Here is a 13,131-nt window from a genome sequence, read left to right on the forward strand (position 1 = left end):
TGCGATGACGTGGCGGAGACGGCGACAGAGTCTTCGCCGACGACGTCCATGGGTCTCAGTCATCGGACAAAAACAGTGTATTGTTCTCTCTCTCTCTCTCTCTCTCTCTCTCTCTCTCTCTCTCTGCAACAACAACAAAATGAGTTTGAGTTTGGGGGGAAAGAGAAGAAGTGCGCGTAAGAGATATATGTGGGACCCACAATCTTACACACATTTCTTTTTTTTTTTCTTTTACTTTCCCGCGCAATAATCAACCAACATCCTCACAAAAACGACAGCCAAACCCAAAACGACAATCCGACGGAGCTCTGATTATCGCTGAGTGTATGGACTCCGCGGTTTGTTCGGCTTTGCGGTAGGACTGGTGAGAAGAGAAACGACACCGGGTCGTAGACGAGGTCCGTGAGCTAGTCTGGTTTGGGTTTTTGAAAACGACGATCGTTTTCATTGTAATACTTGTACGGATAATCTTGTTTTTCTTCATCTTCTTGTTTGGGCTTACTCTATTTACTCCATTTAGCTTCTTGTTCTTGAGTTGTTTTTGTTTAGGTAACTGGTAACGAATAACGATGGTTTAAGAGAGAGAGAGAGACTGTGTACACGTGTAACATGTTGAGACGTATTTATACGTGATGTATTAATACGTGGCTGTGTAACGTGGAACTCAGATGTATTAATACGTGTAACATTGTGTGAACGGTAGATATTGTTTTTATATAATCACTCTTTTTTATATCGTCGAATTATTTTAAGAGATAAAAAAAACACTTGCAAAATAAATGTTCCTATTCGTACGTTACGCAGTAAAAGCCCAAAAACAAACACAGAGAGACATTCCTAGTTTTGTTCTACAATGAACACGCTATTGAGAAAATAAATGCCTATCTCAAACGACAATTGAAAAAAACGACGTGAAAAATGACAATAAGAAGCGACATCAACTGACAATAAGTGACACCGAACGTTGAGAAACAACTATTCGAATTGTATTATTAATTATAATGATATTTATTAAGGACTGAAGGCGAAGGGTATGTAATATATTGGTGAAAAATGAGATACATAAGTCTAGTATTGAATTTATGGATATATAAATGTGTATTTTTTTTAATTTTATTTTGGGAGTGTTATGGAGTCTATTTTTTGAAAACAGATAATAGATAAAAAGAGATGTTTTAGGAAAATTTATCATTTATAATCTTAATATATATATATATATATATATATATCTATTAATTTCATCCATGCAAAAACAAAAACCTATTAATTTTAGTATGTTTCCGTAGGTTTAATACATTTATAAAGTAATAGAAAAGTAATGATACATTTATGACCCAACTGTTACAACTTCGTGTAGTGGTTTATAATTTCCCTTTATATATCTATTATGTCATGAATGAGCTATTATAAAAGAGCGATGTGAAAGTTAGCCATAATCAGCAATTTTCCACAATAAGCCGTCTTTTGTCTAAAAAAAATATATATGTTTGGTAGGCATTGACCAGACGAGACGACGTGTCCGCTTTCAACGACACGTGGATCGTTAGACGCTGAGTGAAAAATGAAAATGACTACTAAATACAGAAGAGACATACATTCCCTGAATCAGAGAGACAACAAGAAAAAAGAAAAAAAAAAAAAAAAAAGATGAGCATTGTTGGCGACGGAGTTGCGGCTCAACCGGCGACCGGGAAGCTGGTGTGCGTGACCGGCGCGTCCGGTTACATAGCGTCGTGGATCGTCAAATATCTTCTCGAACGAGGCTACACCGTAAGAGCCTCTGTTCGCGATCCAAGTCAGTCTCTCTCTCTCTAAATTGATCGTGTTTTCGACTCTATTTCCTCATTGTTATATAGCCGCTTGTTGTATCAGTACGTCGGAAATAGTGATTTTGCGTGTATGGATTTTCAAAAGTAAAGATTCAAATCCATATAGTGTGATTTTGGAATGAAACGGAAGTGTTTGAGAGCTAACAAGTATAGTTTTGGGCGTAGATAATCCGAAGAAGGTTGAGCATTTGACGTCGCTTGATGGGGCTAAAGAAAGGCTTCATCTCTTCAAGGCGGACTTGCTCGAACAAGGCTCCTTCGACGCCGCAATCGAAGGCTGCGACGGAGTCTTTCACACCGCGTCTCCGTTCTTCCACAATGTCACCGATCCCGAGGTTATTCTAGTCTTTTTTTTCACTTCCATAGAAAGATCAAGATACGAGAGTGAGAGTAGAGTCTTCGGGTTTTGATTGATTGGGAATTGGCAGGCTGAGCTGATTGCTCCGGCGGTGAAGGGAACGCTGAATGTGCTGAGCTCGTGTGCGAAGGCCACGTCAGTCAAAAGGGTAGTTTTGACATCTTCTATCGCCGCCGTTGCCTACAACGGAAAGCCTCGGACTCCTGAAGTGGTCGTTGACGAGACCTGGTTTTCCGATTCTAATATTTGCAAGGGATTGAAGGTATTGTGTTCTTCTTCCTCTGTGTTAAGGATTCCGTGTCGCAAAGAGATTTAGAGTAATTGACAAAATATATAAGATTACGAGTTTTACTTGATGTTAGGAAATCCAACCTGCAATACAAACACACTTGCATTAATACACACAGAACAAATCACAAGCACAATCAGAGCACTAAGAATTTGTTTATGAGGTTCGGAAAAACTATGTCTAATCCCCTGAACTGCCTGAAGGGATTCGGATGCGCTGTGACAGTCTCTTCCTCTGCTTCGGTCACTCACAAGCCGAGTATTGAATCCTTACAAAGAACTAGAACGCAAACAGCGTGAAGAACTTCCCCGGGATAAATTTCCCAATCTCACATTCTCTCTCGCTCAAACGTTCTTTCTTTCTTTGATTATCCAGAGTAACTAACCAACTCTACAGTCTAATCAAATATATGCCTATATAGTTTGTTACAGACTCAACTACTAACTGTAGTTAGTTTACAACGACTTTCGGTACCAAATTGACTCCCGGGTTAATTTAAGTGACTCAACACTTGACATGGTTTCAGAGCCCTATAACTAACCTAATACAAGTGCTTGGCTGGGATTGGGTCCAAAATATAATCATGAGTTACACCTCTCAGTATCGATTGATTTTGAGACATAAGCTCACAAACTTTTTCATATTCTTTGTTGTTTCGGAAGTGAACCGTGTTTGTTTATTGACAAAAACATAATTGAGTTCTCTCATTTGGTTGTAGCAATGGTATGTGGTTTCAAAGACTCTGGCCGAGGAAGCTGCTTGGGAGTTTGTGAAAGAGAAGGGCATCGACATGGTTGTGATCAACCCGGCGATGGTGATCGGTCCGCTTTTGCAGCCGACTCTGAACACCAGCGCCGCTGCAATATTGGGCCTAATCAACGGTAATTTTTTCCACTTTGATCACTAAATTTGGTACAACGAATCTCATGCACTGAGTTTATTTGGATTTTTGCAGGGGCTGAAACGTATCCGAATCTGACTTTGGGATGGGTCAACGTGAAGGACGTTGCGAACGCTCACATTCTAGCGTATGAAGTCCCTTCGGCGAGTGGACGCCATTGCTTGGTCGAGAGAGTTCTTCACTACTCCAAAGTCCTTGCCATCTTACGCGACTTATACCCTACTCTACGCCTTCCTCAGAAGTATTTTTTTTTTCTTTCTCACTTTTTACTTTTTTTTTAGTGGCAATTAGTTTCTTTGTTTGTTCATGGGTCTGGGTTGGATTTGGCAGGTGCGTGGACGAAAACTTTGTGCCGGTTTATCAAGTGTCCAAGGAAAAGGCGAAGAAATTGGGTCTTGAATACACTCCCATTGAAGTCAGCCTCAAGGAAACTGTGGAAAGCTTGAAGGAGAAGAAGTTTGCCAGCCTCTGAGTAGTGGGACCCACCATGAAGTTGTCTTGTCAAAATATCAACAAACCATGAAGCTGTTATGATATGAAGAACCTTGTTAGTTAAGAAACTCTTTCAAGTAGAGTACTCTTTTCAGTTAATGTTTGTCACATGACCATTTGATCTAGAATTGAGTATGATTTTAAGAAGAGTGACATAAATCTTTGACGTTGCGCATTAAGTTCATCAAATCGAGTTGCCGAATCACGTCAATAAATAGGCAAACTTATTAGTACCAAGATTTTAGACATATTTGACAATGCACCATGAATCCCTCCCCGTTTATCTGTGTGGCGAAAATGATGGGTTAAAGATGAGTACAACTCTAGGCATTTAAGTAAATGCTCATTTTGTCGTTCTTCACACAAATAGTTTGTCGATTATTATGCTTTTTATGCTTAATTATTAATTTTATGACAATAGGGTCTTCAAAGTATTGATTTTGTAACATTTTAGTCCTTCATCTAATTTTTGTAATGAATGAAATCTGATCCTTAAAGGACTTATAACATGTTTAGGAACGTAAAATAACCTGTTTATAATTATTAGAGTATCAATACAATACAATCGTACTATAACAAACAAAAATTTGGTAAATATGTTTAAAGTTTTGTAGGCTATCTATTCCATTGATTCTTTTTAAAGGACCAAGTTGCTACAAAATGAATAATTTAAAAACCTAATTTATTGACCAAAATCTTACAGGTTAAATCCCATAGCTCAATTACTATTGAGAGAACGAAGGTATATTTCTCCGGTAGTCTTAGCTTAATGAAGATTGTTCTTGGTAAGATTTTGACACTCAGTTTGTGAGTGATCAACGATAGACTTGAGGGTGTAAATATATACTTGGTTCATAGCGCAAATCATGACTCCAAGCGAGGAGTTCGCAGGCACATAGACAAATTGCCGAACCTCGTCAATAAATCGACTGTGTTCAATGTGTGTGTGTGTGTTTGAATGATCCGAGTTGAAACAGTGTTTGAAAGACATCTAATAAGATCTTTTCGAAAGATAACTAAACAATTTTGACATTGTAGGCTTCTTGTGATTGAAAAAAAATAAGACCTTTGAAAATAGATAATAGAAAAATGGATCTTTTATGGGGACTCGTATGATCTTACTACCTCTGTATAATTTTTTGTCCGTTCGTCGCATTATTATTATTTTTTTTTTTACGAACCAATCTCTTGATATTATATCATGGTTTGGATCCTATACTAAATGAGTTGACCCCTCTAGTCAATATTTTTTTTTATCCGATCCAACAAACATCTTTATGTTATTTATAACATCCCAACCAACTGTTATAATTTCACCAAAAAAGAAACCATAAAGTCGATGCATGACCTGTAAATAATAAATGTGGGGTAGCTTTCAGCTACATATCGGTTTTTTTTGGGCATTGATGAGCCGACGTGTCCGCTTTAATTGCCACGTGGGTGGGCCCCATGTTGGACGGTGAAACGATTACTAGTAGAAACCGAAGAAGAAGAAGTGGACGTACATTCCATTACATACAGAGAGTTTAGGAGAGCCAAGAAAAGTAAACAAGAATGAGCAAAGTCGGTGATAATGGTGTTGATGTACAACCGGAGACCGGAAAGCTGGTTTGCGTGACCGGCGCGTCCGGTTTCGTAGCGTCGTGGCTCGTCAAGCATCTTCTTCAGCGAGGCTACACCGTAAGAGCCACTGTTCGCGACCCCAGTCAGTCTCTCTCTCTCTGAATAGTTTGTGTTTTTGACGGTTTTGTTATGTATTATGTGCACGTCGTTTTATTACACCAGTGAGTGAGAAGGACCAGTGACTTTGATTGAACAGCTTTCTTTATAATAATAACATAAAAAGAAAAAACCATATTGTCATTGTCATTTTGGAATGGAACGAGTTGTATTAAAGCTGATAATACAAAGTACATTTCTTTGTAGACGATCCGAAAAAGGTTGACCATTTGACGTCGCTTGATGGGGCCAAGGAAAGGCTTCAATTTTACAAGGCGGACTTGCTCGAAGAAGGTTCCTTCGACGCCGCAATCGAAGGCTGCGACGGCGTGTTTCACACTGCGTCCCCGTTTTTTACCAACACCAACGACCCCGAGGTTATTTATTTACTCTTTTTTTTTCACTTCTGTGAATAACTGTTGTGTACGAGTCAGAGTGACATTGATTGTTTGGCAGGTTGAGCTGATTGAGCCGGCAGTAAAGGGAACGTTGAATGTGCTGAGCTCGTGTGCGAAGGCCACGTCAGTCAAAAGGGTAGTTTTGACATCTTCAATCGCCGCCGTTGCCTACAACGGAAAGCCTCTAACCCCTGAAGTCGTCGTTGACGAGACTTGGTTTTCCAATGCCGATATTTTGAAGGCAGTGAAGGTAATAATGTTAAGTTTCGGACTTAGAATTATGAACATGTTTTCAATTTTTTTCTGGTTTTTTTTTTTGTTCTTGTTGTTGTAGCAATGGTATGTGGTTTCAAAGACTTTGGCCGAGGAAGCTGCTTGGAAGTTTGTGAAAGAGAAGGGGATCGATATGGTTGTGGTCAACCCGGGAATGGTGATTGGTCCTCTTTTGCAGCCGAAGCTCAATACCAGTGCCGCTGCAATAATCTGCCTACTCACTGGTAAACTTTTTCGGCTTTAACTAACTATCTTGTATATAGTGAAGTTCATACTGAGAGTCGATTCCGATTTCGCAGGGGCTGAAACGTATCCGAATTTGACTTTGGGATGGGTCAACGTGAAGGATGTCGCGAATGGTCACATTCTAGCGTACGAAGTCCCATCGGCAAGTGGACGTCATTTGTTGGTCGAGAGAGTTTGTCACTACTCTGACATCGTCGCTATTTTGCGCGATACATTCCCTACTTTACGCCTTCCTGAGAAGCAAGTTTTCTTTTTTTCGCTTTTTCTTTCTCATGTTTTTCTTTTCATAGCACTGAGAGCCTCCGTGTTCACGGGTTTGGAATCAATTCGGCAGGTGTGTCGATGAGAAGTTCGAGCCGATGTATCAGGTGTCCAAGGAAAAGGCAAAGAAGTTGGGCGTTGAATTCACTCCCATGGAAGTCGGCCTCAAGGAAATTGTCGAAAACTTTAAGGAAAAGAAGCTCATCAGCTTCTGATTAGTGACCCACCAAGTTGCATCATCAAATATCAGCAGACTATCAAGCTGATAGGAACTTTATCATTAAGAAACCCCTTTAAGTAGAAGTACCCTAAATAATCTAACCATGTTATGTCTGTCATGGGACCCTTTTTTTTCTGTCAATTGTGGTGTGAAATGGTGTGAAATGTTTTTTCCTTTGAATTTGAACTAGACATGAGAGTATGATTTCAAGAACATGACATTCCATTCCATCAACAGCGTATAGAGTATCAAAGAATTCTATAACATTTTGAAACCAAAACTATTTTGATTGGCTCTTATATTCATAAGAACTCTTAAAAAGCACAAAACAGTGGCCACATTATTCATTTGTGCAACAAGAAATTTCAGAAACAAAAGTAGAACTTATTGGGCAAAAAGAAACCCTCAATCAATATCTTAAAGACAGGTAAAGAAAGGAACACTCTAATCGATCTGGGATTTGACGATGAAGTTCTGACGCCTGATTGGGTTCATCACGACCGGAGGCCCAGCGGCACGAGGCCACGCCTGGAATTTCTTGTCGGTCTCGGCCCACCATTCCTTGTTTGAAACCGTGTGGGGGGTCGTACCTAATCGTCAAAAAAATAACTTAAATCTTTCAACTTTGTTTCCCTAAAAAAAACTAATTACACAGATGAGATATCGAAAAGGAGATAAAACTCACCTCCAAATATCTTCTTGTCGGACATCATGTAGTCACACACGTACGCAATGCCGATAGAGCCCACGAGAGATCCTATGATGTACTTTCCTGCCATGTCTCTCAACTGGAAAAAATAAAAATAAAAAACACTGTCACACAAAATCCAAACAAGAAAAGCAAAACTCAAAACTCGGTTCTAGTAATAAGTTTCATCGCCAATGAATAAGCAAACAAATCTAGTATCTAATTAGCAAGAAGCAATATGGAAAAAAGAACCATGTTGGTGCAACGAATGAGATTAAAAGCTGCTTAAACAAGTTGAAAAAAGTCCGCAGCTTGAATTAACCACATTATTACAGTGCTGTGAGATGATCGACATGTTTGCATATATTTGGTTACAACCAGAACTATTTGACATGCAATATGAACACCAGAAACGCAATTCAGAATCAAGCCATAAATGATGAAAATAATAGCTTCCAGTAACACAATTTGGCTTGAAACCTAAATAAATGATTAATCCATAGGTTTTTATTTAAGCATGAATCTGATTTAATTTAACACTTTGGCGATCTTCATATAAGAAGTCTAATATTCGAGTAGATAGAACACTATCATTGCTACAAGAACACCTCTAAAGTTCTTCACAACATTCACAAACTTCAGATATTAACCTCTACAAACATCTACTCATCTCTGCGCTTATAATCCTAAGTACATGATTATGAAGATGAACCCTAAAATTTTCAATTAACACATCTCCCTATTCGTGTGCCGAATGATTTAAACTTCTAATAATATATTAATTTAATAAAGGAAAAAAAATAAATAAATCTGTATATATAATTAAAAAAAATGACTTGGATGAAAAACCCCCAAATACTAAGTTCCCAGGAGACGAATATCCCTCGCAATTCAACAAAATCGCCATATGTGAGCTAAATCGATTCAGTACGACATACAATACATACACACGCACACACCACCAGCACCAAGAGATTTTTTCATTGGAAAAAAAAAAACAAGGAATCCTGGAAATTTTAAACGCCCTAAAAAAAACTCATAGATCGGCCACAAAACAAAACAAAAAATTGAATATTGATGAAGCAATCGATCGAAAGAAATTGAAATTCGAAACCCTAAGAATTAATCGAGAACTTACATGGAGTAGGAGAGAGAAGCTTCAACAAGCTCTTGGTCGTTTATGGAAATCTGCGTGAAGGTATGCCTATATCGTTTGTCCAGGGGTCGATCTCAAATTTTGACCGTCAACTTATATATACTACTAGCAGGTTTTTATTTATTTAAAAACGACATCCAAATGAATTTGCATTTGTTCTTGTCGTTTTTCGTAATATGTTTTTACTAACCGGATTTTATTCCCATCCTGTACCTTTACCTTATGAACATTTAAACGTGAGTTACAATGAGGTTGAATGTTTTTTTCATTCTTTACCTTTATCTTACGAGCATTTAAACATCAGTGATATAGGTTTTTGTCAAAGAGCTAATAATTAGTGTGCAATATTAGAATTTCACTATCAAAATATGACATGCGTTTTTTCAAAAAAAAAAAAAAAAAAAATGACATGCGTTGTTTGAAGTTTGAACCCTATGCATGTTTTCATCCGATTGCATCGACGAGTCTAATATTTTTTTTAAGCCAAATTTATCTATGTACTAAGTCTTTCGAAGTCTACACTTTGATTACTTTGATTGTTCAATAAATTGGCTCAGCTTCATACCTTGTTCCTATTAAATCATAAGCGGTAACATATATGTACAATTCTTTAATTAACTTGTAAATGAGAGGCTTTAAATAAAATTGCCTTGCAATGCTAAAATTATAATTGCCATACAACCAAAATGTAATCATTGAATCACTAAAAGAAATCATTACTAAATAGTTTAGTTAATTTTATATTTGTATTAAACTAATTGCGCAGATCCGGGGCAATGTTGTTGGAATATCCATTCCATGTACCCATTTTGATAATGTCTTCAACCAGAATCTTCCCTTCTGCATAATCACACAACACCAAAAAAAAAAAAAATAAGCACATAACAAAAATGTATCTAGTTGAAACTAAAAAAAAAAGAAACGAAAATAAAAGATTGAGAAAATGAAAAATGTTGTACCTTGATCTTTGGAAAGAGTGGTTATAAGATCCTGAAGAGTGATACCCTCATTCTCTACCAATGTATTCTTCAAGTACTGTGTCGCGCTCGCAACCTCCTCCGCTGTTACTTTCCCGTCGAAATCCCTGCAAACAAAACAACAAGAAATTCTCAATTTTCCGTTCAACATTCATTGCATACCAGAAAAAAATAAAAAAATTATTGTCTAAAGAGAAATTTGAAAAAATATAACTCGCAAGTCAAAAATTGGTCGAATATGACTCGTTTGACCAAAATAGTATTTTTCAAAACTACTCATTTTTTTTTCATAACATGGTTGAGATATGAGCAAAATCTTTAACAGAATTAAAGTTGAGCGAGAGATCTACACAAATAAACCTACTTATCAAGTAGTTGCTGACTATCGCCGATTTTCGTATCAACGTCATCGAGTTCCTTTTCGAGATCTTGAAGCATTGAATCAACCTGAAACAGGAAATCGCAAGTCTAAAATCGTTAGTTATCGACGAATCTTTACATACTAAAAAACAGCACAAAATGTTGAAGATAAATTGCTTATTACTCTCTCGAGAAGCGCCGACGATACTTCAGCCACTTTGTTATCCTTCTCGCACTCTTCTCGCGAAGCCATACTTGCCCTCAGATCATCGTTAAGTCCATCATTTAGCACCATCTCGTTATAAATTTGAATCTAAAACACGGAAAAATACATCAAATCAGCTACATAATATTTTTGGATAAGAGCATTAGAAACTGTGTAGCCAAAAGAAAGCCGAGATTTGAAATTACCTCTTTATGTACAAGCCTGAGAAACTCTTCACGCTCCACACTCACAGACTGCAGAGAACAAACAAGTAAGAATAAATAAACAAATTTATATATTTGGAATCTCGCGCGAGATATTTCAAACTCACAAACACAAAACAGTTCTTACAGATGAAGAAGCTAAAACAGCCAAAGCGCGGCTAAGTTCACAGAGCTGCTCTTGCTTTTCCCACGTTCTTGTTGTTGTTATTACCGGAACACTCATCTCATTCAGCACCACGTCATCCTCGCTACTCATCCTCGCTTCCTCCTGTGTTAAAAGACTTTAGTACCCCCGCAAGTAAATACAAAAAACGATGCGTCAACGCAACAAGGATTAGTGTCTCGTACAATTTCTACGATATCGTCGGGCAACGAAGATAATGTGGCTCGAATAGTTTCTTCCGATCTCAAATTTCCAGGCACGGTGAAGGCCCTGAAACGTTAAGGAAGCGAGAATTGAGCAAAAACAAGCACAACATTATTGCTGGCATATACAGTGTAATTTGTGTATCTTGAAACTACCTTGAAAGAATCAAAAGAGAAGACGACACGGAATGATTCAGAGACAAATCCAACCAATTTCGAAGCTGCATAAACAAATATATCCGTTAATTTTCTAGAAAATATAGTAATATAATGTGATATATAAAATATAAAAAAACGGTAAAACCTCTTGGCGCATCTTGTCCGCTGATTCCAATCCGATGATGCCTCGGTTTCTACAGTCTTCACGAAGATCGTCCTCTGACAGACACTCCACACCCTCTGCTTGGATTGATTTATCATCTTCTTTGATTCTGACAAGAATAAACAAAAAAAAAAAAAAACAAACAAACAATATGCGGTGCGTTTGATTCTCAAAGATGGTAGTTTCTCGAAAATGAAGTAACCCGAAAGAAATTTAGGTGAGAACATTATAATAAGGCATATATATACGGCCTACCTTCGAAGCCTACTACGGAGCATACAGCGTAAATATCCATTAGGCCCATAAGGACTCATGTCCATGTATTTGCACATACTCTTCAGCCAAGTCCTGACGCAATAGAAATAAGAAAAAGAATAAACCTTGCAGCGCTCTTAGTCGTGAAAACTCGTAACAATTTTTTAGAAAGAAAAAAAAAATAGTGGTTAGTGATGTAAACCTGCTCATTTTATCCAAGGTTAGTTCATCATTAAACAACTTTGCAAAGCTCAAAATCTCCTCGTTTGAAACAAGAGCACCCTTCCTAATCTGAAAACGGAAAAAATAAAAAAAAATAAAATGAAAAAGTAGTTATGACAGAAGATCAATAAAGAATCACAATACACGGACCGTTTTCACTCACTCTGTTCAAAAACTCATCAAGATCTTTGGCTGCTCTTTTATCTTCTCCAACCCTTGATCTTTGCACTTCTTTTGCCATTTCTAAGGCGGTTTCTTGGAGGAACTTGGCGCACTTTATCCTCGCGTTAAGTATCCGTTTTTCTGCTCGCTGCACATTGATCGGATATTCACATAGATTATAATCAAGAGATTGGCACGAATTTGGTGTCGCATTTCTATCGAAATATTCACATGAAATCATGCACACATTTGATCGGTACCTCGTGTTCGTTCTTGTGTTGGAAAGCCGAGGGTACTATCCAGGGTTCCACACGGGCGATCAATATATAAAAGAATTCTCCAGCGGGTACAATTATCGACATGGCTAACGGAAATAGCTTGAGAAGATCGATTGCTGTTCGCTTGAGTTGTTTTATCTCCGCTCTGGTGAGTTTTTCCCCGCGGAGATGCTTCATTAGCAAAGGCTTGCAGATTTTGACATCCCTGTATAACAGCTTACAACCCGACCAATAATGATGTACTGTCGAAATAAACCCTCGTTTCCAATCAAGAAGCTTCTTTGCCCAGTCCTCTCTATACACACACACACACACAAAAGTGTTAGATCGTAATATTTCAACCATATCGGAAACCGACCCCAAAAAAAAAAGGAAAATTCTATTCAACTTACTTGCTCATGAAGATTACAGCTTTCAAGGCGGGGCCGATCCGAAGAAAAGCAGCCGAGACTCGCAACCTAATGGACTCGTAAAAGAGCTTTTGTTCTCGCAACTTTTTCAATGCCTTGGCTCGGGCTTTTGCGTTGCTTAAACTTAGGATGGCCCGGTCACACTCATCGGGAGACGCGTTTTCGTTCTTCTTCCGAATGAATTTTCCGTTTTCCTCGCTCGCGGCCGTGCACATTGATCTCGTCCCTGACAGAGGAACGAAGTGTCGTCTTCCATTGCATTCTTCTAGAGCCGTCGATAGCGAGATATGTTTTCTCGTTGCACCGCTGTTGATGTTTTGGTCATCAATGGCGTGGAAAATTTTGGATTCAATCACATTGCCGAGGATTCGAATGGGACGGTTCGGGGCTAAACGCGTGTATTCGGAGATGAATGTTTTCCTTCGCAGTATTGCTCTTGCAGCCATTACTCAACTTGGACTCTGTTCTCTCTACTGAAAAAACAACGATGGTGATACCAAAAAGAAAGAAAACCCAAAAT

The 13,131-nt window shown here is 38.2% G+C and overlaps 4 protein-coding genes across 4 annotated transcripts; 2 read left to right on the forward strand and 2 right to left on the reverse strand.

Moving 5' to 3' along the window:
• The first annotated feature begins 1,594 nt into the window (after nt 1-1,594).
• On the forward strand, nt 1,595-4,035 carry LOC149382592 (phenylacetaldehyde reductase-like). The gene is made up of 6 exons (XM_089601773.1): nt 1,595-1,795; nt 1,995-2,164; nt 2,258-2,449; nt 3,195-3,357; nt 3,432-3,618; nt 3,708-4,035. Exons 1-6 carry the CDS (start codon nt 1,648-1,650, stop codon nt 3,847-3,849), a joined length of 1,002 nt encoding a protein of 333 aa, XP_089457899.1. The 5' UTR covers nt 1,595-1,647; the 3' UTR covers nt 3,850-4,035.
• A 1,312-nt stretch (nt 4,036-5,347) lies between these two features.
• LOC149382593 (phenylacetaldehyde reductase-like) lies at nt 5,348-7,199 on the forward strand. The gene is made up of 6 exons (XM_089601940.1): nt 5,348-5,574; nt 5,796-5,965; nt 6,045-6,236; nt 6,321-6,483; nt 6,559-6,745; nt 6,840-7,199. Exons 1-6 carry the CDS (start codon nt 5,424-5,426, stop codon nt 6,979-6,981), a joined length of 1,005 nt encoding a protein of 334 aa, XP_089458066.1. The 5' UTR covers nt 5,348-5,423; the 3' UTR covers nt 6,982-7,199.
• A 53-nt stretch (nt 7,200-7,252) lies between these two features.
• On the reverse strand, nt 7,253-8,914 carry LOC149382594 (uncharacterized). Its single transcript, XM_089601942.1, has 3 exons — nt 8,813-8,914; nt 7,672-7,774; nt 7,253-7,576 (listed from the first exon to the last, which is right to left on the reverse strand). Exons 2-3 carry the CDS (start codon nt 7,763-7,765, stop codon nt 7,431-7,433), a joined length of 240 nt encoding a protein of 79 aa, XP_089458068.1. The 5' UTR covers nt 7,766-7,774; nt 8,813-8,914; the 3' UTR covers nt 7,253-7,430.
• A 569-nt stretch (nt 8,915-9,483) lies between these two features.
• LOC149382595 (uncharacterized) lies at nt 9,484-13,057 on the reverse strand. The gene is made up of 14 exons (XM_089601515.1): nt 12,594-13,057; nt 12,184-12,496; nt 11,925-12,071; nt 11,742-11,830; nt 11,540-11,632; nt 11,267-11,393; nt 11,119-11,183; nt 10,921-11,029; nt 10,724-10,864; nt 10,579-10,626; nt 10,352-10,480; nt 10,172-10,254; nt 9,790-9,914; nt 9,484-9,670 (listed from the first exon to the last, which is right to left on the reverse strand). Exons 1-14 carry the CDS (start codon nt 13,055-13,057, stop codon nt 9,585-9,587), a joined length of 2,019 nt encoding a protein of 672 aa, XP_089457641.1. The 3' UTR covers nt 9,484-9,584.
• Nucleotides 13,058-13,131: the final 74 nt, after the last annotated feature.

The sequence above is a fragment of the Urtica dioica genome, chromosome 11, assembly GCF_054948205.1.
Source record: "Urtica dioica subsp. dioica isolate 48M chromosome 11, U.dioica_male_clone48M_v1_H2, whole genome shotgun sequence".
Lineage (NCBI taxonomy): Eukaryota > Viridiplantae > Streptophyta > Magnoliopsida > Rosales > Urticaceae > Urtica > Urtica dioica.